The sequence below is a fragment of the Corythoichthys intestinalis genome, chromosome 9 (genome assembly GCF_030265065.1).
Source record: "Corythoichthys intestinalis isolate RoL2023-P3 chromosome 9, ASM3026506v1, whole genome shotgun sequence".
In the NCBI taxonomy this organism is placed as follows: domain Eukaryota; kingdom Metazoa; phylum Chordata; class Actinopteri; order Syngnathiformes; family Syngnathidae; genus Corythoichthys; species Corythoichthys intestinalis.
Window position 1 is genome coordinate 10,578,682 of NC_080403.1, and position 26,335 is coordinate 10,605,016.

Below are 26,335 nucleotides of genomic sequence, written 5' to 3' on the forward strand. Positions count from 1 at the left end.
TGATCTGTATCTTTGATAAGGTACCAGAACAGTGACACTGAGTATGAGACTCCCAAAGGTTACCATCATCCTGACAGTTACTATGACGACGATGAGCAGCCTCTCTACCGTGACTCAAGGCGGTCACCAAAAAGACGTTTGCTTCCTGCAACACCTGAAGGTTTGACTGATAATTACCTGCATAAATTCAACACGTTTCACAATTTGTTTAATTCTTTACATTATACTTGATTATGTTATTAATTTATGTTGAATGAACTTGAACAGTGTTGTTTTTGGCAGCCCTTTTAAGTTTCGTCTTAGTCTTTTTGGAAATACTAATTAGTTTCAGTCATATTTTAGCAGTGACGTGCGGTGAGGTTCATGGTTGGTGAGGCACTGACTCCTTTAGTGTCAGATTTCCAAATATATAAACCAAAAAGGGTAGCTTATTCAATTGGCTACTGGTTATTTCATATCTCATCAGCATTCTTCACAAAACACGCACACATGGTACATATTATCGATACGTAAAAGTAAGAAAATAACATGCATTTGCTCTATACCCTCAATGTGTTGGCCGTCACAATTCTATAATTCATGCAACATAAATGAGAGTAAAGAGTGGTGTACAAACCACAGAATTCAATTCTGACCTTTAGTGAAATATTCAGTTGTTTTTAAAACTTTTAATTCTGATACTTTAATCAATTTATTACAGATTGCTAAACAAAAAGTGTGAAAAGAAAAACAAAGAATATCTTATTTAAGGCCAAAATTTAGTTTTTAAATATTCTATTGTATTTTTCTTAGTCTAAGCTCTTTTTTTTTCTTTTTTTTTTTTTTTTGAAGATTGAAATGAAAACTGTTTGTGGTCTTGCGCCTGTCCTTCACCACAAAAACCGCCGTTACTTTGGAAGGGCATAGGTTTGGTCTCAACATTCGTAGGGATGATATAACAGCATAACCTGCATGTAGGTACACTTTTTGCTGGGGACGGGACATTAATAAGACCAAACAGATTGGATGAAGGGGGCAAAGGGCCACATTTCTCATGTATATGAACCTAATTAATTAATAGGCAAAATGATCAATGCAAAATAAATCCTTATGTACTGATAATAACTTTTACGTGCATTGGTTCAGATGATACACTGTTTGATTCAAACCTTTGTTTTAAAAAAAATACTAAAGAAACATTTTGAAAACTTCCTGAATAAATGTCTGGTTTTTATTAGCAAACATAAACATAATGAAAATAATTCACTTAATAAAGGTAGGGTCACTTCTATCCTTACAACATATGGAACTAAATTGTCTATATAACTGAACGTTATATCATGCAAAAAAAGTAAGGTTGCTTAAAAGTTGGTGGGGACAATTTTAGCATCCTGAAAAGTTGGTAGTGTTATGTCCCTACCGTCCCTATGCAAACCTACGCCCTTTTTGTAAATGTCCTCCTAATTTTTCGTTACTTTAAAAAATCTCTCCGCCTCAATGGAGAGGATTGCTTCAATTAGATCGTTCTGTGTTCTATTTGACAAGCCAGAAAACACAATGGATGTGTCCAAATGTCTAGCTAACCTTTCATCTTTCTCAGCAAAACCATGTAATCGTTCTACATATATGCCACGTTTAGAAGAGCTTACACGCTCATCGTTACCACGAAATGTTAACTCCTGTTTAGCTAGGATGCAGGTTGCATTAATGAGATCTTTCAAACTCTTTCGGTTTTCCTTTACCTTAGCATTGTGGATGCTACCGTTGAGCTTCCGCTGTTCGTCAAAGCCAAATCGATCCTTGAGCTTCCAAAAGTTTTTAAAGCAATCAGGCTTTGAATGTGAGTGGTCGAGCTCTCATGTTTGCTGAGGCTTCGTGGTAGTTTTTTTAATGTCACAATATCTCGTGTTAGTCCAGACATTAGCACAAGTTGAGAAGAAAAGGCATGGAAAGCAGCAAAGGCGATTTTTCGAAGGACAGTCACATAGCCAGTCTTTTCAGGTGTACCAGTCCGTTTGAAAAGCGCGAGTTATCTTCTGTCCCGTAGTTTGAAGCAAACCTTTTAGCTCCGGTGTTGTGTTAATCGCGTCCGCTTTTGACGGAAAGTCCAGTTTCACGTACGCCCCCTTTCAGTGCGGCAGAGTACTATCTGCCGCAACCTGTGCCATTTCACTGCGGTTTTATTTCCCATCAGCAAAACTAAATGTGTCGCTAACAAACATTAAACTTTAAGGGTTAAAGACATTAGCCAGACTGTGGAAAATCAGGTCAAATAAACATATCTGGAAACATTATAATGGCGACATGCAGATGTATGGCAACCAGCACGCTCCAATTCCATGTATCAACCCAGTTTGTTATGGATTGCGCATTCAGAAGTGAGGCTTTACTCGTTGCTGCCGCACCTCTCGTTTCATTTCTTTATTTGAACAGAAAATAGGCAAATTCAGCGATTTTGACTCTACAAAATGTTTGAAATGAGTCATACATAAAGAGCAATGGACAAATATTAATATAAATTTAATGCTATAATTATTTTTTTTGTCATGATGACAGGTGAGGCTCTGCCTCCCCTGACCGCACGTCACTGTATTTTAGTTATCACAAAATGTGTTTGTCTTCGTCTAGATGTTGTTGACGAAAACCCAAGATTAATTCCGTTTAGTTTTAGTCGGCGTTAACTAGAAATGTTTTCATCTGTCAATTTAAAAAGTTTTTACTCCAAAAATAAATGAATAAATAAAGGTTTCTATTCTACTATTTTGAATGAACACTGACAGACGAGCACATATGGTAGCGTCTACAAGGACAACGCTAATGTGATGATAATACACACTCAGAAGAAGAACAGTACATTATTTTCAATGAATTACACCCACCTGGACGCCACAAACTGTATGTAAAAAAAAAAAAAAAAAAGTTATCAGCGAGTTTAAGAGAACGTTCGCTGTTAGAATTAGCCTAATGCTAACGCAAATACTATTCTAACACTACAACGGGGGTGGGTTGCAGCACGTCACATGAGGGACACAACTATACACTGCTAAGATGCAGACTAACTACACATAATAATGTCACAAATTGTGAAAATGTGACGGAAACTATTTTGCATTTTCATCTCTTTCTTGTCTTGTCAGACGAAAACTAGTACTCGTCATGTTATGTTTTAATCTCCCAAAACACATTTTTAACTCGTTATCGTTAAAAGTGTTCGTTGACGAAATATTTTCGTTATCGTCATCGTTGATTAAAACAACACTGCAGTTGAGTATTATAGTGTTATGTGGAGGCTGAAATATTTGAATGGCATTTCCACTCATTTCAATTGAGGAACAATGATATTTGCGATAAGAGTGCTACTGTTGTACTACTACTAACAGTCTACTGCTGTTACGAGCAGAACTAATTTAAACTCATATTTCAACTCAGCATTGTATTTGGAAAAATATGGAATAGTAAGAATATTTATGAATGTATCCCAGTCTGACCAACCCATTATTATGTGAAGCTGCATCATGTCCTTTTATTCCATAGACTGCCTTTAATGTCACTTAAGCTGTCCCAACTTTAACTTCATTAAATAATTTTACCATCTCATTAAAAAAAAAAAATGTTTTACAAAACTGAGTATTTGACACATTTAAACTGCCTCCATGTGGTCACTCTATGGTCCACGTGTGTTGTTCAGGTCACAGGAGGCCATCTTTCAACTTCGAGTGTCTGCGGAGGCAGGGTAGCCAGGATGAGCTTCCACATCAGCGTACTGCACTACCACTACACCTCATGCAGCACCAGGTAAACAAAAAAAAATGGAGACATTCCAGCACGTCATTTATATAAAGGTCCGGTGAGGGTAATGTCTCAACTAAGTTTATCTTTACTTCTAATATGCATGACACGTTTTTCATTTAATACATAACTGAGTTGGTAAGTGTTTGTGTCTTTATGTGAATTTAGTCCAGTTGTTGGCAATTTTATGCAAATTGTAACAAATTTATGTCACACTACTGTTGCTATAGTTGTACGCCCCCTGTTGTTGTAGTATTACGGTAAAAAGGAGCTTAAGTGATGAGTGGTGTGCACATGTGATGAGAAGCACACTGAGAAAAAAAAGTGTTGTTCCACTCCACTCTTGGCCTTAAATGTACTTAGATTGAGGAAATACATAACACAAATATGTTGGAAATTGTTAGGTGGTGGCATGAGTTCACCTGGCTGAGGTATTTCAGGTATATAAAAGCAATGAACTCCAAATTCTGATGTCCTCACCTGCGACAGGCAAGGAGCACGAAATTTGCAGATTAGACTTGCACTAGTTTTACAGTTTAAACTCAGTTTTTCTTGTTAAAATAGGCATCAGTAATACATTGAAAATGAGATCATGTGTATATGTGAACATTCACTTTGCAAGTCGATTTACAGTCTGCGCACTAAAATTTTTAGGTGTGGGGCAAATGTGGCTTAAACTGGCACTAAAGTTTGAATTTTTACATTACATTTTTGGAACCTTTGATGTCATTTTACCAGTTTTACACAACAATATGTGTTGAAAGTGCCCAGAATGTCATTTTTGAAGTTACTGTAGTTCAGGTGTTGGGAACCCATATCTCGCGAGCCATATCTGGCTCTTTTAATGAGTGTATCTGGCTCTCCGCCAACCTGTAATTTTAAATGTCGAACCGGCCGCTTGACAAGAAGGAGCTGTGATGAGCTGATGGTGCATTCACACATTTTTCTTGGACCTTAATTCACTGCCAGTTGGTGGTCCTCCCGTCGCGGATTGTACGGAGATGGGCGTTAGTACAGAGCTCGTCTCACACGTTAAGTTTCCGCTCAGCCGGCAATGGGGCTGCCCCCTTCCAACTCAATGCCGAGCAAACTGGAGTATATAAATCATGCATGGGGAAAATTAAACCACAAAAGTGAATTCCATGGTACCCAAAGACACAGAGGTGCGATTAGTTTCACTTTCCCAACTTTTTCGCCTGTCAAAATTGTCACCACTTCCAGGAGAACGAGACTCACCAAATGGCTGCCCTGAGAGGCTCCACTTGTCTCGGCTACTGTTATGCACACGCCCCCCTGGTTGGGGTTTCCTCTTCCAGGAGATATACACAGTGCCACACTGTGTTTGTATTTGTTATTTTCCAAGTGGTGAGTGCTCAACTGAGCAACAGTTGTATCATCCCACATAAAGACAAGGCTTTCGTTATTGTTTTCAAAACATTTATTTTAATCACAACTCGTAAATTTATATATCCTACATACAGTACATGTGTGAGACATCACTGGAAAGCTTAAAATCTGAATTTTCTGTATATAAAGATTATTGCAATATTTTGTGTCATTTTTATACAATATGCCTTTGTTTTTGTCGTATCAGTAACAAATGATGATAGAGCTGCTCTCTTCTCAGGTCATGGCTGTAGCAGGCCTGGACTCCAGCAGGGCCCATCGCCTTTCCCCGACCCGCTCTACCCGTTCTTGGGCCACGCCCCCTGCGACCCCCGCCAGTAAAGACCAGTCACCGTACTACACCCCTCTCATCCGTATAGACCACCCACACAGGGATAGTGCTGCCAGCAGTCACATATCGGTGCGCAAGAGCTCCTGGTACTCTGACGACCCCGAGTTCACGCAGAGGACGTACTCGCCTATTCACCTACAGGTGCCACCCGAGTACCACAGCCAGTACCACCAGAAGCGAGGCAGCGCCACTAGTCTTGTTGAAGCGGTGAGTTTTTGTTGTTTAATTACATCTCAGTGTAGTTTATTTCAGTTACAATTGGTTTTAATATGGCTTTCGGCGGACTGATTGCTAAATAGTCATTTTTCAGGGTACCCGCGGGTTATTAAAAGTATTAAAAAGGCATTGAATTTAGTTTTCCATTATTAAAGGTATTAAAAGTATTAAATTAGCTGTCGTAAGTCTGGAATTTTTTCACCGTGGTTTTAATTTTCAAGAACATCTCAGTGCAACCTAAATTATATCCGTGACGAAGTTTTTTTTTTTATTTTTTTATCCATAGCGAAGATGACGCGTAGAATTTTTACATGCACTGCACCTTGTGCGTGCGCCGTTAGAATCAAACAGCAGGCAATCGCAGAGTACCAGGCCCGGAGTGGCTAATCGGGAGAACCGGGACAGTTCCCGGTGGGCCGGCCTGACGTTTGGGCCGGTCGTAATACACATTTTTAACGAAGCTTTCAGTTAAACTATTTACTAACGGGATCACGCAACCCCGCTTTGCGCGATAAATTGTGGCCCTTCTAGCATTCCGTAGTTTGAAATTCGATACGATTCGATTCCCATTCTCTGATGCCGCTGTAGGTTCACTATCCTCTTCCCCTCACTATCCACTCACTCTCGCTATATGATTGGCCGAAGAGTCGAAATGCTCTCCCGTGAAATGCCTGTTTAAATATATATATATATATATGTGTGTGTATATATATATATATATATATATATATATATATATATATATATATATATATATATATATATATATATATATATAATATATGTTTCATATAGCGAGAATAAGGAACGTCACTGACAAGCGCAGGCCCCCGCGAGTGGATAGTGAAGGGACTAGGATAGTGCGCCTACACCGCCAGCCCTTCCTCTGGGAAAGAGTATCATGATATCATCCTGTTGACTTGATTCTGGGAAAAACTTAATTTTGGGTTTTAATGGCCGAAATGGGGCCCGTTGAAGAAGCATGACGAGCGTGAACCCGTCTGGCTGTTGGCGCAACCCATTATCATTATTTTTTCGCATATTTGGATAAAAGTATAGCGATAAACCGTAAATGAACATGCAGAATGAAATATTTTTCATGAGAGCACCACTAAAACTTCCACCATGGAGGCTCCAGGCACCATTTTTGGGCACAAAGACGGAGGATTGGGGTGAAATCCACGTTCTCAGGCAAAACATAAGTTGGGCATTTTAACCCAAAACATTGCACTCTGAGGTGGATTGATGAGCGTGAACTACCCTGAAATATACAGGTGTCTGAACTGTATAAGTGCATTGGGAGACAGCCGTTTTGGTGAGTTCAGTTATTCTTTCAATCAATCATTCAATCTTTCACATTTAATTGCGGTAATTTTATGTCATGAATATGAAAACACTCATAAGTAATGATATATTACATTAATTTTTAATTTATTTAAACTATATACAGTACGCCCCCAAAATTTGGAATATCAAGTAAAAGTTGTTTTATTTTGGTAGATTAAACCAACAAAATTGAGTATGTCAATTTGCATGTACCACATACCAAAAAAATATATATATATGATGAAAAGCTTCAGTTTTGTGCACACTTGCCACATGTGTAATTCAAAACACCTGCAAAAGGTTCCTCATTCTTTAAAAAGTCAGTCTAATTAAAGAATTATAGCTAGTAGCCCAAAAATAAAATAGTAACTTCACACAGAACCTGTGCTTGAGCCCTTGATCTCAGAACTGTCAGTAGACATGCTCTTCCTCTGTGCCTCCCTCTTTACAAGTTATTTGGGGAAAATTCATATTTGATTCATCTTTACAAGTGTAAAGGAAAACTCTTTTCTTGTTTCTAATGAGGATTAACGTTGATGAACTCCTGTGCTAATAGGTGTATTTAGAAATTGAAATATATAATTTATGCATTTTTTTAAAAATCGCATGTTTACTATTGACAGCATGCGATTAGTCGCGATTTTAAAAAATTAATTGCTTGACAGCACGATTATTATTACAATATTTTAATAAGGTAGGTCATGACATAAAGAGGGCCGGTCTGTGGCACAAAACTTTTTGTTTTAATTGTATCTTCAATAAATGTGCATTCTTTTGTCAAACACACTTAGTAATTGAGGTTAAATTTGATGTTCACTGCTTTATTTTTTTAAATATGATTAAATATTATCTAAATAATGGGTGCGAGAAAAGTATTAATTTTCAGTTGAAATGGCATTAAAAAAGGTCTTAAAAGTCTTGAATTTAGATTTATCAATCTTGGGGGGACCCTGTTTTTGTTTTCACTATTTAAATGGATTCACGAATAGAACGACTTGTAGTTCTTAAAAGATAAACGTTATTATGAGTTAAAATTTTTGATATTGAGACCCCTCTTGATGTTTTTGTTTTTATACAATTTGTAAAATTAGTTTAGCTAGTAGCTCGCCATTGTTGTTGATGTCGCAGGGTGTTGACGTCACATGGTTACGTTGCCGCGCTTCCAGAGTATGACTTGCGACATAAACATGTCATCTGTTCAACCCTTTCAATTTGAACCCAAGAAGAACATTAATGAGCATGACAGCACTGTCGATATTTCACAAATAGAGCAGCAAAAGCAAAATGAAGAGGAAAGACGGGATGAGACAAGATGAGACGAGAGTAGGAAAAAAAAAATGAAACTGACGTGAATTTCACTCCCAAAAGTACGACAGTCCGCTTTCAGCTTGTTTTGTTTAGATGCATACAGACAGAACATACTAAAGATGCCTTAAGAAAATACTTAGTAATATTAAATAAGGGTGGTTTAAATATGCTACGTGACTAATGTGGTCAACAGATCAACAATCTCCTTTAAAGCTACTACAAGAAAACACAATGCTTAAAAGTACGAGAGGGAAACACATGCAAAAAGTATTTTGAGGCAATGCAAAGGTAATAAAAGACTCAATAAAAACACAAATAGTAAGTACTCGCCGTTTTTAACCGATGAGCGCATGTGTTGGACGTCTCGCCGCGTAGAAGGAATTGTAGTAACCCGGTAGTATGGTTGAGTGACAGTGAAATATGCGTCATCACCCTGAGCGTCCATTACGCACTTAAAACATGGCACCCTCCGTGGGTCAAAACAACTACTAAATATTATAGATTTTTAGATCAATGGCAATATTTTATGTGTTTCTAATAACCTATTTTAGTAAAAGAGAACAATTGTAGCTTATTAGCGCCTACAAGTCTTTAAGTCTGAGGTTCCCTTTCATGGTCTAGCTACCTAAAATTTTTCATGGTTTCTGGGAGCTATTTACAGCTAGTATTATTGGTAGACTCGTCAAGTCACATTTTTCTACATTGGATATGATTTCCAAATCATCACTTTTGATTATTCTCCCATTCTCTCAATTAGTGTTCACGAATCTCTTTTGTTGAGATAAGCATCCATTAAATCAAGTTGACGGTTAAACAGCATTGATTCTTGTGTATGGGGGCCATCCACAATAATAGTTCACTCCAAAATCCTCAAATCCTCATGTTGTAAACAATATTGTGTCCTTGGCAGGAAAATATTCGTTGAAATGAGGTCCATGACAATAAAGTTGAACTAGGAGTGATTGCAAAACAATGTCTTGGTAACACTTTACAATAAGGGTCCCTTAATTAACATTAGTTAATACATTTTTAGACAATAACAAATGTTTAAGTAACATTACAATAATTAATATAATTGCTTATCAAACATGTATTAATATATTAATTAACATGAGTTAATGCATTAGTTAATGCATAACCAGACAGTAACTAATGGTTTAGTAAAATTAAAAATATATATAGGCCTATATAGGGTTAGGGTTTAGGGTTAGGGTGTTTATGGTATTATTTCACGTGAACATACCTCATAAGTATTACTTAACATTAACTAATCATTACTGAATGTTTTTGGACCCTTATTGTAAAGTGTAGCACGTGTCCCTAACTAAGAAATTATAAATGCTTAAGTTACCCTCCCTTAACCTTTATTAACCATTACCGAATGCTTTTTTAACCCTTATTGTAAAGTGTAGCACATGTGTCCCTGAACTAAGAAATTATAAATGCTTAAGTTAACAAACCCTAATCCTAAACCCTAACCTTATATACAGTATGCCTATATATATTTTTAATTTTACCAAACTATTAGTTACTGTCTGGTTATGCCTTAACTCCTGCATTAACTCATGCATTAACTCATGTTCATTAATATATTAATAAATGTTAGATAGAATTATATTAATTATTGTAATGTTACTTAAAGATTAGTTATTGTCGAGTCGTAAAATGCATTAACTAATACATTAACTCATGTTAATTAATATATTAATAAATGTTAGATAAGGGATTAAATGAATTATTGTCATGTTACTTAAACATGAGTTATTGTCTAAAAATGCATTAACTAATGTTAATTAAGGGACCCTTATTGTAAAGCGTTACCATTGTCTTTTTTTGTTTGTTTGTTTGTTATTGGAGCAGGTTTTGATATCAGAGGGACTCGGGAGGTACGCCAAGGATCCCAAGTTCGTCGCAGCCACTAAGCATGAGATAGCGGACGCCTGCGAGATGACCATTGACGAGATGGAAAGCGCGGCCAGCCACCTGCTGAACGGTGGCATGGCACCTGTTATCAACGGGGTCAACGTATTCCCTCTCATAACTGCGGGGGACTTTGAACCGCAGGACCCGGCGGCCAGCTACAGCGACGAGGAGCCCGAGACGGAACCCCGGGCTCCCTACGAAGAGGATTTGGCTGACGAGATGATTTGCATCACGACTTTATAGCAGAAAAGGACCCTTGACAGACTACAATCAGTGAAAATACAAGACATTGTATTCATAGGCTCTGACCAAAAGAAGTGCCTTTACACTGAAGAAAAAGGCATAGGGAAGAGAGATACCCATGCTTCATAAAAGGAAACTTCTCTCCCTGCCAGAGGGGCCGACCTGACCTTCCTGTCAAAGGGCTTGACCTGGGGGTCTGGGCAGAGACCATCCAGGATGAGTGGCGAGGACGTGCCATGCTCTTTAGGGCTGGTGTGTAAGGGTGATGACAATCAGATGTACGATGTCATTACCTCAGTCACTTTATTAAGGTTTGGCATATCATGCAAGTTTTCAATGCAAGCATAGAAAGGAAAGCATATCTCTCCTCCCAACCCATCCCCTCCTTTAGTCTGATTTGATCCCTTTGTCCCATGATACTTACAGTAGTAATGCTGCAGCCGAGTCACACAGCAAAGAGTCGCAACAAAACAGAATATGCAGGAACTAACATGTTACTTTTCAAGCATTTGTGATGAATGCACTAGTAGGCAGGTTATTTCCAAATGTAGATTAGCCTGATCAACATTTCCTAGTTGAGATGCTGTAAATTGTATTATATAATACAGGACACTTTGTAAAGAGATATTCTATATTTTGTAATTATGTATGATTTCAAAGATCAGCAATATGGACCATTCTGATGTGCTGTAAAAGCAAACACCCATTTATTAGGTACCATTTGCTGAATTTGATTTGCCTTTTACGTTTTGTGGGAAACGCAGCCTTTTTTTTTTTGGTCTTTTTTCTTTTAAATGCCTTCGACCACAGTTTGAAGAGGTTTTGCTCGTGTGACCAACACAAACTGCACAAGTCAAGCAAACTGTTCTGATTTCTTAGCACAAGTGAGCTACTTTATTGTTTGGTATAGAGTCAAACCCTTTTTCTTTTTTTTTTTTTGTTTTTTCCAACTTTATTTACCAAATGAATTACATCAAAGTTGGGACACTTTGCAAAATGTGAATGCAATGATTTGTGCCGAATTTCAATATTTTATTCTGCACATAGATGACAGGTCAAAAGTTTAAAATGAGAAAATATATAATTTTAGGGGGCAAAAACACGAGAGACAATGTCAAAATGCGAAAGTCATCGGCATTGAGCTGATAGCGAACACACGGGGCGCGATGCGACTGCAACGGCAAGTAACACGCATCGCCCTCTGGCTGTGCGTCATTGCTCGTCTCTGATTGGTTATGAATTCAGAGGGCATTTCAAAATATCCGGTCTTTTCTGAGCACCAATAATTTCCCATACTGATGCTTTTTTATTCATATCCTGGAAATCACATCGAGAAAGTATGTACTGATCTTACGTACACTGCTGAAATAACAAGCAATGTTATACAATCATTGAAACTAGTAAAGAACAGCAAACATATAAGAGATACGAGAAAAAAATCAAATATCCATGTTGACAGGTTTTTTTTTCCTATGTTGACAAAGTGTGGTGAGTGGATGTCAATTTTCAGATTGGCCAGTGTCCTCGCAGGTGATTTGTCGATCAATAAATCTGTTGCTTTGCTGATTGGTTGTAGTGCCAGCCGACAGAAATGGAACCATATCCTATTTTCATATATCGCGTCGCTGGTCCGCGTGTCCACATGTACGTGTTTAAGCGCAAAATTTCACGTGCACGAACGTCGTGTGTCGCTTCGCCACAAGAGGGTTGGCTATTTTCGCCTCGTTACACTCGTTCCATAGAAATATGTATTTTGCCCCTAAGGGGAAAGAAACATTGATTTTAAATTAGATGGTGTAATCACATCAAAAAAAAAGTTAGGATAAGGTTATTTTCACCACTCTGAGGCATCCCCCATTCTTACAAGAGTCTGCAAACGTCTGGGAACAGCGTAGACAAGTTCAGAAATAACTGTTAAACCGTCTTGAGCTTTCTTTGTTGCAACTTTTTTATGATGAGTCAAATGTTCTCTATAGGTGAGTGATCTGGACTAAAGGCTGGCCATTTCAGTAACTGGATTCTTTTCCTACGCAGCCATGATTTTGTCATTATTGCTGCCTGTGGTTTGGCAATTTCGTGCTGAAAAAGAGATGACATCTGGATGAGAGCATATGTTGATCTAGAACTTGAATAAATCTTTCTGCATTGACGGTGCCTTTCCAGATGTGAAAACTGCCCATGCCGCACGCACTCATGCAGCCCTATATCGTCACAGATGCAGCTTCTGAATGCTGATGACAATTTGGGTTGTCCTTGTCCTCTTCAGTTTAGATCAGTGGTCCCCAACCTCCACAGACCGGTGTGATGTAGGCCTATTTCTTCATGGACTGGCAATGTGTTGCAGACAATTACAGTAAATATAAAATAACATGAGGGAGCTAAAAACAAACATTAGGTGCAGGGAAAATGTAACTCACCATTTTTTTTTTAAACAGCGGCCTCTACTAAAACTTGACAGCAAATATCCTTGGTCACAGGCAGAATGAGTTCTTCTCTAATAGTGAAAGATTCCTTGGCTTTAGCAATACGATTCGCCATAAGGTATGATGCTCTCAGTGCATCCGCTTTTGTTGCATCGTTTGCTTGCTAGCCACATATTATGGAGAATGGACTTGGTTGTAGGCTTCTCTTGTGGCTCAGCAGGTGGCTTTTTCCCGTAAAAAAAGCTGTCCAAAGATGTTGCCGCCTGCAGCACACAGCCAATAGTAGATAACATTACTGTTTACATTGACTGAGCCTAGGCTGCTATAGGTGTGCAAACACCCCAGTAATGGCGGCCAACCATTAGAATGCTGCCTACGCAAATCTCTACTCAAATTACCCAAAAGGCACAGGCCAGATTGCGGTCATTGACAAATTGTTTATTATTTCTCTGCGGCCCTGTAGCAAATGCGCCTCGGCCCGATGGTTGGGAATCACTGCTGAGTTGCTGAGCCTGTTACATAACCGTATTATGCCAAAAAGATGACACAAAAATCATCCAAATTAAACCAGAACATGATGACAAAGTGCATGAGTGCCCTCTAGAGGCGAAAGAACATTGTTACCTCTGAATCTCTGAATGGTATACTAGAGTCATGCGTTTATTGTTGCGACATCTCATTGGTGAAACTGGTAGCGTTATCGTCGGCATCCCTGGCAAAAATAAAGTCAATATGTAGAATAAAGAGGAAAAATATAACGACTTTAGTGTAGCCCAAAGTAGCAGAGTAAGAGTAGTGTTTCTTCACAAAACTACTCAAGTAAAAGTAAAAACTATTGTGTGGTAAAACTACTCTAAGAAGTACATTTTACTCAAAAAGTTACTGAGGTGAATGTAACGGCGTAAATGTAACGTATTACTACCCACCTCTGCAGAAAATCACAATAAAAAATAACACGACGGGGCTAACACCCCAGTAATGGCGGCCTACTTTACTCGGATTAGTCAAGCTGCACAGGTCATACTGCGGTCGTTACCTAATTATTTATTATTTCTCTGTGGCCTGGTAGCAAATGCGCTTCGGACCGGTAACAGTCCCTGGCCCGGTGGTTGAGGATCCCTGGTTTAGACGACATGGCTTCCCAATTTTCCATAAATAACTTCGAATCTTGATTTGTCCAACCACAGAACAGTTTTCCACCTTGCCACACTCCGTTTTAAAGGCCCATACGCCTGCATTTCTGGGTCCTGTTTAGAAATGGATTCTTTTTATGCTCTGTAGAGTTTCAGCTGGCAACAGCGGACGGTACGGTTGATTGTGTTGACCGACAATGGTTTCTGGAAGAATTGCTGACCACTGTGATCTCCTTTACAGTAGCAATTCCGCATTTTCTCAGTTTAAACTAATGATCTGTCACAGTGTTGTTTTTGGCAGCCATTTTAATTTTCTTTTTAATGAAACTACTTATTAGTCTTAGTCAAATTTTAGTCATTTCAAAATGTGTTTGTCTTTGTCTAGTTTTAATCAACAAAAACTCAAGACAAATTTCGTCTAGTTTTAGTGGACAATTTTCAAAAAAAATTTTTTGTCTATAAACTTTAAAAGTTTTAGTCCATTAATAAATAAATAAATGAATAAATAAAAGGTTTCCAACAATTTCGAATGAACATGACAGACGAGCACATAACTGTAGAGTTTACCAGAACATCACCATTTTTATGATGATAATACATACTCAGCAGGACAACAGCACATTATTTGCAATCAATTAAACTCATCTGGACACCACGAATTGTATGTTAAAATGTTTTCCCAAGAGCACATCACATGAGTGACACGACCAATCACTGCTAAATGCGTTCTTACTTCACATACAATAAGAAAATATCACACATTGTGAATTTATGATGGAAACTGGCGAATTTTTCTCTCCTACTCGTGTCGTCAGACGACAACTGGCATCCATCTCGTTATATTCTAGTCTCTCAAGACACGTTTTCAGTGCATCATCGTGACGTCATCGTCATGACAAAATTGTTCGTTGATGAAATATTTTCGTTATCTTCGCTGACGAAAACAACACTGATTTGTCATCTATGTTCTATTTTGAATAGAATTTGGGACTTCCACATCATTGCATTCAGTTTTTAGTCAGAATATTGTCACAACTTTTTTGGAATCTGGTTTGTACAAACCAATGGTTGCTGCTTTCTTTTTTTTAAATTTTTTTTTTTTACTTCAAATTCAATTATGGTTGCTCTTGATTGAAATGCCTTTTTGCTGCTGAAAGAAGATGGATAGTATAGCAAAAATAATGGAGGGTATAAATGATTATCTATAAAAGCTAGTGCTGAAGTTTTATTGTTGGTGTTGATGATGGCCCCTTTAAGAGTTATAAAATCCCATGTTGAGTGTGTGAGGACAGCATCCACCTGGTGGCCGGACAGTGTCCTATTGAGCAATACTAAAAGCCCCTCCCCGCTTTACGACACCCCCTTTCTCTCTCTACCTGCCTGGAATCGAGTAAACCTCGTTTGGCAAAGGTGACAACATATCATCATCAAAATGTATCTATTGTATGTGTCACAGTGTCCCACAGGGAAGTTTTAAACAGGGTTAAACATGGATCCGCTGATGACAAAAGGCGACAACTAGATGGCCGATGAACACAAGCTAACTTTATTTACATGATGCTGAGCTTTACAATGAAGTTTGATTAAGCGTCAAGAATATTTAGGATTCTTATGATCCGTTGTACATGTTTGGTCTGTCGGCGTGTGCGTGCTGTACGCTAATTTAACCGTCATGACAATGTAGATTTTCCATTTTGTGTGCACATTGAAAGGGCTCTTTGAAATGTTTGTGCGTTTAAAAAAAAAAAAAAAATGTGTACAATTCCTTTTGCTGATGACAAAAAGGAATGCACATTACTGGCACATTGTACTATTCGTAGCAATTGATGAAATGAAGATATGCATTATTTTGTAAAACTTTTAAGCATTGATTTAATCTAAAGATTAAAAGAACTTACTTTTACCTCAAGTCAGGGATTCCTGAAAAAAAGAGTAAAATAGTGACTTGGTTGAGTCTTAAATATTAGCACATAGTTGTTTGTCTTTGCACAAGTAAGTGTATTGTGCTTCTGTTTCTCCTTTTTCTAAACTGATTTGTGTATTAAGGTGAGACAATTTTTGTACTTTTTTGTGACTGTGTGTTTGGTTTAGTGGAATCTATATTTGTCATTCACACCTCATCTTACAATGCTGGGAATGAACGCGAATCAAAAGAATATTTTCAAGGTGCGTTGTTGCTCTGCTGGGAAAACACGAAAATGGATAAAATACCAGTTTACAGAGAAACGTGCCGTTTCTATCACTTAGCTTCGTATTGTTATAAATATTACTTTTATTAATGTTTTGAAAGCTGTATTCAAATAGAGGATGATGTAAAATATGTATAAAGTATTGGAAAGACCCATGGTAATGTTCTCTACTTGAAAGTCTTGATATTTGCTCTTACATGTTTCTTTTTGGTTGACATCATCTCTTAGTAGCAAATGCTTTAATATATAAAATTGGGTTTTGTAAAAATACTTTTTTGTATTTTTTGTTTGATATTGGCGTTGTCTTTATCTAAATCCATTCTGTTATTTATTTTCTATTGAGCATCATTGAATAAACTCATGCTGAAGTCTTTTTCGGGGGTGTTTTAGAGAGGTTTATATACTGTACATGTTGCACGTTTCACACAAACAGATTTATTGACGTCAGGCAAGTGCTTCTTGTTTGATTGTTTTAGACATTCGGAGGATTCAGGCTGGTAACACTTTGTTGGCTGTCATTTCCACCACGGTGGCTGCTTCTGATGCGTCGTCGTCTTCCAGCCACAGCTTCTTGCCACACAGTAGAAAAGGCACTGCATACTTACGGAACTAGAACAGATTAGAAGGTTGGATAAGAATTAAGAATCCCAGAGACCAGCGGACCTCAAAACTTTACATTTTAGATATACTGTCCGTACTACAGACCTGCAGACGTTAGGCCATCAAAGTTAAGAACTCCATGTTTAAAATGCACACAGGATGGAACAAATAAATAACAATTAGGAGGTATTTTAAATTGAAGAAAATAAAGAAATTGGTCTCGGTGAAAGCCACGAGAAATGTGGACCATCACCAGTGCTTAATTTGTAAATTATAATGTGCCGGAATGCAAAGTACAAATGACAGCGCAGGGATGACGAGACGGGCTCAGGTCCCAGAACATACGAAAAAAAATGGTGCCGAAAATAACACGAAAATGCTTGCTCACTAGATGCCGCAAATTTCCAAAGTTTTTTTTTTTTTTTTTTTTTTTTATGTCAGGTGCGCGACTTGTTGGTCCAGCTTTTCAGTGCATCAACAAATCTCTGACTCTTTCAAATGACGTTAAATTTTTTTATAGACAACATGCAATTCCTGGGATTTGTTATGCAAATGAATTTATGCATGTTATTTTATTTTATACATTTTTTAATCACATTTTTATATTATTATTTTTTTCTATACACAAGAGGCGCCGGATTTTCCCAAATAAGTCCCGGAACACAGGGAGGCCAAAATCAAGATTAAATCAAAATTAATTTGTGCCGGATCCTGCCGGAACACGACCCGGCGCTAATTAACCACTGGCCATAATGATAGTTTAGAGCAGTGGTTCTTAACCTTGCTAAAGGAACCGAACCCCATGGATTTCACAGGTGCTTTCACCGAACACTTCGGATTTTTCTAATAGAGCAATTTTTTTTAACGAATTCAAAACATAGCAAACTAACATCTAATTCCTGTTCAAATTTCTTCCAGATTTCTAATTTACTACAAATAATTTTGATTGATTCTCATGTTGGAAAGTCAAATTAAACTCTTTCCATTTCACACTGTGACTTCTTTGTTTTTGTTTTCATGTCTACATTCTCGTTTTATTGTCGCATGAATGATTGTCCGTTTCCTTGTTCCCTGCGATTGACTGGCAACTGATTCAGGGTGTACCCTGCCTATTGCACATAGTTAGCTGGGACTGGCTCCAGCACCCCCGTGACCCTCTTGAGGAGAAGCGGCTCGGAAAATTATTGAACGAATGAATGAATCCTTGCATTGAATACTGTTTTCATGGAGTAAAATGACGCAATTTTAATTTTATTTTACTTTTATTATCCATGCAGTTCACACTGTCTGTAGGTCTGTTATACTTCCTCATACCAGGTGCCAGTCAACTTTTCACTGAGAAAACTGATTTCTCCTCCCATTAGATGAAGGGCTAGCCTGTAAATTGAGGGCAAACCAGTTCAAAACCTGGTCTAAAATGCCACTTTGCCTAGATTTAGTCAGCGTACAAAATACAGCTCTGTGTTTCTTACCTTCACCGAACCCCTGAGGCTTACTCACCGATCCCCTGGGGTTCAATCGAACCCCAGTTAAGAACCACTGGTTTAGGAGTGCCAAAATTAATAAAATAAACACATAATTAAATAAATACTATGTACTTATACTTATTTTTTTAATCTAAATTTTTATCTAATTGTTTCAATATTTCAATTTGTATTTATTTTTCAACATGTACTTATCTTGATATTTATTTCAATTTGAATTTATTTTAATTACAATTTCAATAAATGTTGAAATACATAAAAATATGAATAAATACATTAATGTTAATAGTTATATTAAAAAAATTAAAACGAAATAAATCCAAACAAATCATTGAAATTTATTTTGAAATACATTAATAAATGTTGATTTTGAAATTATAAACGGTAACACTTTATGATAACTATCCGTTATAAGTAGTTAATACATCATTACTAAACTGTTAATGATATATTATCGACTTGTTAAATGTTTGTTAACAGTTTGCCGTGATGTACGGACGTTAAATGCCCCACATAAATTCAGTTCATCCTGTATTTAGCACAAAAACTTTCCTAAACTCATGTACGATACTGTTGTATTTTGTTGTTCTGCTATGGGATGGCTCAGTATGTGTGTTTCTATGCATTTACCAAAATGTTCAACATTTCATCTGTGGTGTTTCTTTTGTAAAGTACATCACACAGAAAGGCCTATGGGTGGAACAACCTTGAGGTACAAAAATTTGATATTTTAAATATTACGTCATATTTCTGTACCTTGAACTGTGCAAAAATTTGATATTTTAAATATTACGTCATATTTCTGTACCTTGAACTGGTTCAACCTACTTGCTGTTCCGCAAAGTTTAGTAGATGGTAGGCACACTATTTACAACTGATCTGGAAAGTGTGAGGTAATATATAAAGTATTAGTTAGAAGGTTATGTATGTTATTGGGACGTTATTCTAAAGTAGCACTTATTCCTCATTTACTAATATATATATAATAAGAAATGAGGAGTAATTGTAATTGCAACTTTAGAATAACGTCCCAATAACATAAATAATCAACTGATACTTAATAAGTCATTAGTTAGAAAGTTACTAATAGCTTGTTTATGATATATTACTAAATTATAGTGCTGAAACGATTATTCGATTAACTTGAGTATTCGATTAGAAAAACAATATTCGAATTAAATTTGGCTGCTTCGAGTATTCATTTATTTAAAGTGGCATACTGGTTTGTTTTGAAAGTGTTTGCATTTAGTTTTATTGATTTGGGTGGATACACTGCCCTCTAGTTTGCCTCATTTCACATGACTGAATCCACCTGCTCCCTGTTAAGACCAACATAAGGTAAATTTTTGAAAAAAGGTTTTTTCAAATGCATTTGTAATTTAGTTTAAAGGTAGCCGTTTTTTGTGGGAATATGTGGTTGAACTATTTGTTAAGAACATTGTTAAAAAAAAAAAAAAAAATTGGCATTTTATAACATTTAAGCTGGCGGACTTTTGCTATGTAAGTTAGCCACTTGTTCTTTTGTTGTATATATATCCTCTTTTTTTTTCTTTTTTTTGATACCGTTTGACCTCAGGTCAGGTATTTTTTATGTTCCTTATCCAATTACTCAATTATTCGCACTAACTAGTTCATCGATGAATCGACTACTAAAATAATCGATAGCTGCAGCTCTACTAAATTGTAATGTGTAGGTATAAATCATTGGCATGCAGCTTACAAGTCATTTATTACTCATTAACCATCAGTTTATTTGATATGTTAACGATCTATAAGGCATCATTGTAAATTACTAACAAACTGTTAACAAACACTTAAATTAACATTAAATCATTCATGAACAGTTTACTAATTGTCTATTAACTACTTATAACGGATAGTGATTATGAAGTTTTACCGAATAAACATTTAACCATACAAATAATTATGTATTTTTATTTAATCAATTTCCATAAGAGCTTTCAGAAATAACATCTGTTTAAAATCCAAACAGTCAATTTAAACTTTAACCCTCTTGGTGTTCTCGGGTCAAAATGACCCGCCACTTTGTTTTGTTTTGAAGAGTATTTACACATATTGTGGCGAAGGACAAGATGTTGGTTCAAGCATTTTGAAATTTGGTGTTTAAAGTTCAATTAAACTGCTTGAATTAGGTTTCGTGAAGTCCTCCGGTTCCATTTAAACCGGAGGACAAAGAATGTACTAGTATACAGAAAATGAGGGCAACAGGCAACTCAAATATAATCCTGCAATCCCCTTCAATTGACCACTAGATGTCAGAATAGAGTAGTTAACGAGTTGTCCTTTAGATTGGCGCTCCAAACCTAACCTAACGAACGTGAGCGTGAAGCCCTTTGTTACGCTTATTTTTAAAATATTGTACCTGTTTGTTGCAGTAGATGTAAATGATGGGATTGTAGACGGTGCTGCTCTTCGCCAAGTAAACCGGCATTGTTGCCACCAGTGGGTTAATCTCCACGTGCGGGTTGTAGACCACCAACATGGACAGGCAGGCATAAGGCAACCAGTTTATCAGGAAGGTCAGGACCATGATGATGACCATGGCCGCCACCCTCATCTCCGCTTTAGCTACTGCGCCACCTTCCACGCAGGCCATCTTCGATACCTGAGGTAGATAGTACAACGCTTTTACTTTTGCATCATGCTATTTCTTGAATTCAAAAAATAATCTAGGTGATAGTTTCATAGTAGGCTTTAATTTAACATTGAAAAATATTGTCAAAATAATAGTTAACATCTGCACTTATGTGAACAATTAAATTAGTACAGCCTTGCGTTTTTAATGGCGGCAAGTAGAAATACAGCTAGGGGGTCCCCGCCGAAAATGGTCATAATTTTAAAAGCAAATATTTTGCGAATGATTAAAGCAAACTGAATAAAAAAATTAACATATTATGTGTTCATCACATCATAAATTTGATTTATTCAAAACCTGAAAGAGGAATTTAAAGATTTGTTAATTCCATGAACAATGTTACCGTAATTTTCGAACTATAAGGCGCACCTGACTATGGGTGTGACAAAATATCGAAATGGTGATATATCGTGATATTTTGTATCCCAAAAGGTTATCGATATGCTCCTGCCAAGAATCGAGATATCGTTTTAAAAAGGTGTCAATGTCTAAAAAAAATAAATAAATAAATAAAAAGGAGCCAACAAGTTGCTACCAAAATCTTCCACCATCAAAATGTCTCAGTTAACTCTAAGCTGCATTGACGGTGCATGACGCCCAATCCATTTAGACTGGGAACGTTCGTTCATTCAAAACCAGCAATCACAGTCATTCTGTCCGATTGTCGGGGCATTTACAGGTAACTTGCGGTTCATTTTAGGGCGGATTTTATGGGTCATTTCCTGTTGAGTTTGAGTCACTGCCTATTCATTTGGGTGATTCCCAGGTCACTTCCTGTTCTGTAACTCAAAATAAACAGGAAGTGACCCACAAAATCCCCCCTAAATCAACAGGAAGTAAAGGAACATCAACAGGTAAATGACCTTAAATGGCCCAGAATTACCTCATTGCCTGGCATTGGCTGCCATTACCGGCCATAGACGTTCAGTCCATTTGAAGTGGGAGGGATGGCAGCGAATGAACGAATGTTCATTCGCTGCCACCCTCCCAGTTCAAATGGATTGGACGTCTACTAGTGATAAACTCACTCCAATTTACAGCATAATCTTGTTTTTATGTTTATTAGTTGTTTTTAGAATATCCTATTATGATTTCCTGACCAATGTATGGATAAACGTTGCATCGCCATATCGTCAGATCATCGTTATCGTGAGCTTTGAATCGCAAATCGTATCGTATCATGAGGTACCAAGAGGTTCCCACTCCTACACCTGACTATAAGCCGCCACCCACCAAATTTGACACAAAAATGGCATTTGTTCATAAATACGCCGCACTGGACTATTTACACCAAAAGATTTAAATCAGTAACACTTCATTTGACAGCGGGACCATAAGACCAAATGAACCACCATATAGCTTTGAACCAATTGGCAGTAAAGCTTCATTGCTTCAAGAAGCTTCATTTGGCCATCACTGCTCCTTTGGGGAAGACACTCAACCTATGCTGACACCTGCATTCAACACTATTGTCATCAAACATGCCTCCTAGCATGCATTGCTGCGCAACAGATGTAAATAACAGTCAAAATTCATGTTGTGTGCCAATTATTTCTTCAGTTACTGTTCCAGTTTTTTCATCAATTGCTAGTTATGATATTTGATAACACTTTATTCGACAGTGGCCCCATAAGATACTGTCATGAGCATTAATGAATGCTTATAACAGATGACGTTTTTCTCACTTATGAATGGATGTAAAAGATCCAAGCTGGACATGAATAAAGTTAGTGACGTAATTAGCCAGATGACACTTAATGACATCTGGCATAAGCATTCAGTAATGTCCATGATAGTGTCATGTTATAATTATGACAGTGTTATGACACGCTGTCAAATAAAGTGTTACCTATTAATCCAAATAAAATCAACAAATAAGCCGCACTGCACTTTAAGCCGCTGGATTCAAAATGAGGCAAAAAAGTAGCAGTTTATAGCCTGATAATTACGGTAAATATGTCAGTGACACGGCACACATGAAGTTGGTAGTCAAGTTCTTCCCAAATATGTAGGCTTCTTCTTTAAACTTTTTTGTGCCTGGTCCAAATTTGTTTGCTAGATGGCAAAAATATTTCTAGATTTTGTATTAAAGGCACCCTGTCTTCGGTGACTGCACAATCCAAGACGCATAATGAGTTTTCTTTGGAAATGAACGGTAATTTAGTATTTATATAACATAGCACGACGTTAATTTTTTTCTATGATATTTGTGGAAACGATTGGCTTGCAAAATGATGTTAAATTGTTGGGACACCCTTTATTCACCCAGAGCACAAAAACATTCAGGTATGTCTTTGATAACACTTTACAATAAGGGTCCCTTAATAACCATTAGTTAATGCATTTTTGACAATAACTAATGTTTAAGTAACATTATAATAATTCGTATAATCCCTTATTTTACATTAATTAATAGATTAACTGCTACTCAAGGGTTACATGTGGTCCATTTTACATTAAGGGCCCAAAACGCATTGAGTAATAGTTAATTATGGTCAAGGGGAGGCACTTACGCATTTATTTATAATTTCTTAGTTAAGGGACACATTTGCTACACTTTACAATAAGGGTCCAAAGTTTTCAGTAGTAGTTAACTAGGGTTAAGTAATACTTATGAGGCACCTATCCCCATATTTTAAGCTTCATATTAGGTAATAAATGTTAAGTAACGCCAAAATTAAAGTTAGGTTCACAGCACCCAATGACTCCTAATTTGGAAGAATATTCTCTTACTCGGACCAGTATACATTAATAACTGTGTATTAATGCACTGAGGTATATGTGAGTTAATGTTAAGTAGAGTGGTAGTTAAGTACAGTGGTACCTCTACATACGAAGTTGATTTGTCCCAGAACTTTGTTTGTAAGTCTAAACGGTCATATGTTGAGCAGGATTTTCCCCTAAAAATACATTATAATTCCATTAATTCATTCCACAGCTCGAAAACCTACACTAAATCCTTAATAAATGCTGCTGGTACTATTGCAAATAGCAATTACACGGAGCAAAACAAATAAATTATGAATAAAAATCAGAATCATGATATAATAATAGTAATAATAATAATATGGCCGTATTGTCAAGCCAGTTCACGGACGCACATACCACGCTCATATTTTTCTATCATTTCCATCTTCATTTCAATGGTAGGCCTCACCTTTTTCCGTTTTTCACCACTTGCGCTAATAGTCTGGAACCCATGTTTATTTTTCTTACAAGAAAATCCGCTGTGCGTCTGTCTTGCGGGAAAGCAAAGAAACTGTGGCGCCGGTCGGGGCGGACTGGGGCTTGTTCCCCGGCGGCCTTCACCTTCATTGGCCCTCGGGGTTTCATCGCTGAGAGAACCCTCCGCAAAAGCGTCATCTTTTTCCTTTCACCACCTGCACTAACCTTCTTAGAACCTGTGTTGATTTCTCTCACAAGAAAATCCGCCGTGCGCCCGTCCGTCAAGTCATTGTATTTTGAGTATGTCGTCGGATGTAGGAACAAATAGCTAGTCAAATTTTACGTCGGATGTCAAAAAGATCGTGTGCTGAAGCGATCGTATCTCGAGGTACCGCTGTATTGCATTGTAATGTATCAATTTTTTAAATGGTACTTAACTATTAGTTTTGTTACTGTCTGGTTATGCATTTACTAATGTTAGTCAATCTTTCAATAATGACTATATGAATTATTATATTTGGTACTTAAACATTATTTTTTGTTTAAAAATCTATTAACTAGTGTTAATTAAGGGACCCTTACTGTAAAGTGTTACCAAGTCTTTTAGCTTATAAGTTTTTAGTTTAAATGTGTATAGTTTAAGTAGAGTTCCAGGAAAAATAATCTGCAATTAGGTGAATTCTCAACACCAGACGGAGGTTTTGCTGTTACCGCTTACTATCCAGCCTAGATTGATTTCTTTTTGTCCTGTGACAGATTTTGCCATAGTCCTATTTCCATCAAAATTTCACAAAGTTGTAGTTACTAGCAGTAAGTGGAACATACGTGAAAGTCAGATATACATTATCAGCACTGCAGATGCCACTTCAAAATTACTATTATAAGTACTATTCGTGACCTTATCAGCTGTAGCTAAATGAGAGGCATACATTAGGAACAACTGTCAGTATTATCAATGCACTTCTACAACAATATAACAACATTTGTGCTTCTGATATTAAGGCTTAAGCTTTTATCATTAACACAGGCAGTTGTGTGGAAGCCCACCTGGTGTAACATCCACAGTAATTTCGTATAGGACACCAGGATGACTGCAAAAGGAAGAGCAAAGCACAAGGCAAAATAGCAAAGGATGTAGGACACATTGTGAGGGTCACGGTTGTGCCAGTCCGGCGCACAGGACGTCCCGACGCCTTCCAGCTCGTACCTGCCCCAGCCCAGAAGGGGGGGCACATTCCATGTTAAAGACCACAGCCAGGACAAGGCGATACCTCCTATTGCATGCTTCTTTTGGAAGGCTATCTGCCCTAAAGGTTTACATATGACAAACATCCTTTCCACGGCGATCAGGGCAACCGTGCACAATGATGTAATACCTGGAAAAGTACAAAGATGTGAGAATTCCAGTGTTTAAAAGTCACTCATGTTACCGCGTTCACTCACCAAACAAGGACACGGCAAAGCCCTCCATCACGCAGCCTGTTCTTCCCAGGGAGAAGTACCCCTGGGCGTTGTTGACTACAGACAGAAGTCCCCCGGTCATGGCTGTGCCCAGGTCTGCCACAGCCATGTTCACCAGAGCGTAGTTGAGCGGTTGCCTCAGCTGCTTGTGCATGAGGGACACAATGATCACTGTAGCGTTGAGCAAGATAGCCGGCCCGGTGAAAAGGGCCATCACCACGGAGAGCAGGATGAAGCCAGTGCGTGACAGCAGGGGCTCCCCGTGCGGCCCCAAGTACATGGAGGAATTTGGGGTAAAAAACGAGTGGTGCATGGATGCAGAGCTAACAAAATCTTTTCGCTGCCGATGTTCAATAGGAGAACTTGAGGAGGAGTGCTGAGATTAGATGCCTTGAGTCTGAACAAATCCTCTGAACAAAGATTAACCCACCCCTGACAAATGATCATCCGTGAACCTTTTGCTTGATTAAGCACTCGCACAGGATGACCCCTCATGGGAATCCACTCACTTAGCAGGTGGGATTTCCGAGCAACCACAACACTCCAAAGTCAACAGTTCATGCTGAAGCTACAGTGGTATGAAAAGTACCTGAACCTTTTGGAATTTTTCACATTTCTACATAAAATCAACATCAAATGTGATCTGATCTTTGTCAAACTCACACAGATGTAAAAAGAGTGTCTGCTTTAACTAAAACCACC

At 37.6% G+C, this 26,335-nt stretch overlaps 3 protein-coding genes across 12 annotated transcripts in view; 2 read left to right on the top strand and 1 right to left on the bottom strand.

Annotated features, from left to right (window-relative positions):
• cacna1da (calcium channel, voltage-dependent, L type, alpha 1D subunit, a) overlaps positions 1-16,829 on the top strand; it is a 216,684-nt gene extending 199,855 nt beyond the window's left edge. For 8 of the 10 annotated variants that reach the window (XM_057846661.1, XM_057846664.1, XM_057846665.1 and 5 more), the window contains 4 exons: positions 21-160; positions 3,668-3,774; positions 5,396-5,713; positions 10,217-16,828. In XM_057846661.1, the coding sequence (XP_057702644.1) occupies positions 21-160; positions 3,668-3,774; positions 5,396-5,713; positions 10,217-10,522 (871 nt within the window). In that variant the 3' untranslated portion in view covers positions 10,523-16,828. Of the gene's footprint in view, positions 1-20; positions 161-3,667; positions 3,775-5,395; positions 5,714-10,216 lie in introns of all 10 variants that reach the window. The other 2 variants (XM_057846662.1, XM_057846663.1) reach the window with 1 other exon arrangement.
• On the bottom strand, positions 16,479-25,946 carry LOC130922125 (parapinopsin-like). The gene is made up of 4 exons (XM_057846672.1): positions 25,616-25,946; positions 25,220-25,548; positions 20,735-20,977; positions 16,479-16,876 (listed from the first exon to the last, which is right to left on the bottom strand). The coding sequence occupies exons 1-4, from the start codon at positions 25,944-25,946 to the stop codon at positions 16,757-16,759; spliced, it is 1,023 nt and encodes a 340-aa protein (XP_057702655.1). The 3' UTR covers positions 16,479-16,756.
• Positions 20,892-26,335, top strand: part of cacna2d3 (calcium channel, voltage dependent, alpha2/delta subunit 3) — an 84,009-nt gene continuing 78,565 nt past the window's right edge. The window contains exon 1 of the mRNA XM_057846671.1: positions 20,892-20,982. The gene's annotated coding sequence lies outside the window, so the exon portion shown is untranslated. The remainder of the gene's footprint in view (positions 20,983-26,335) is intronic.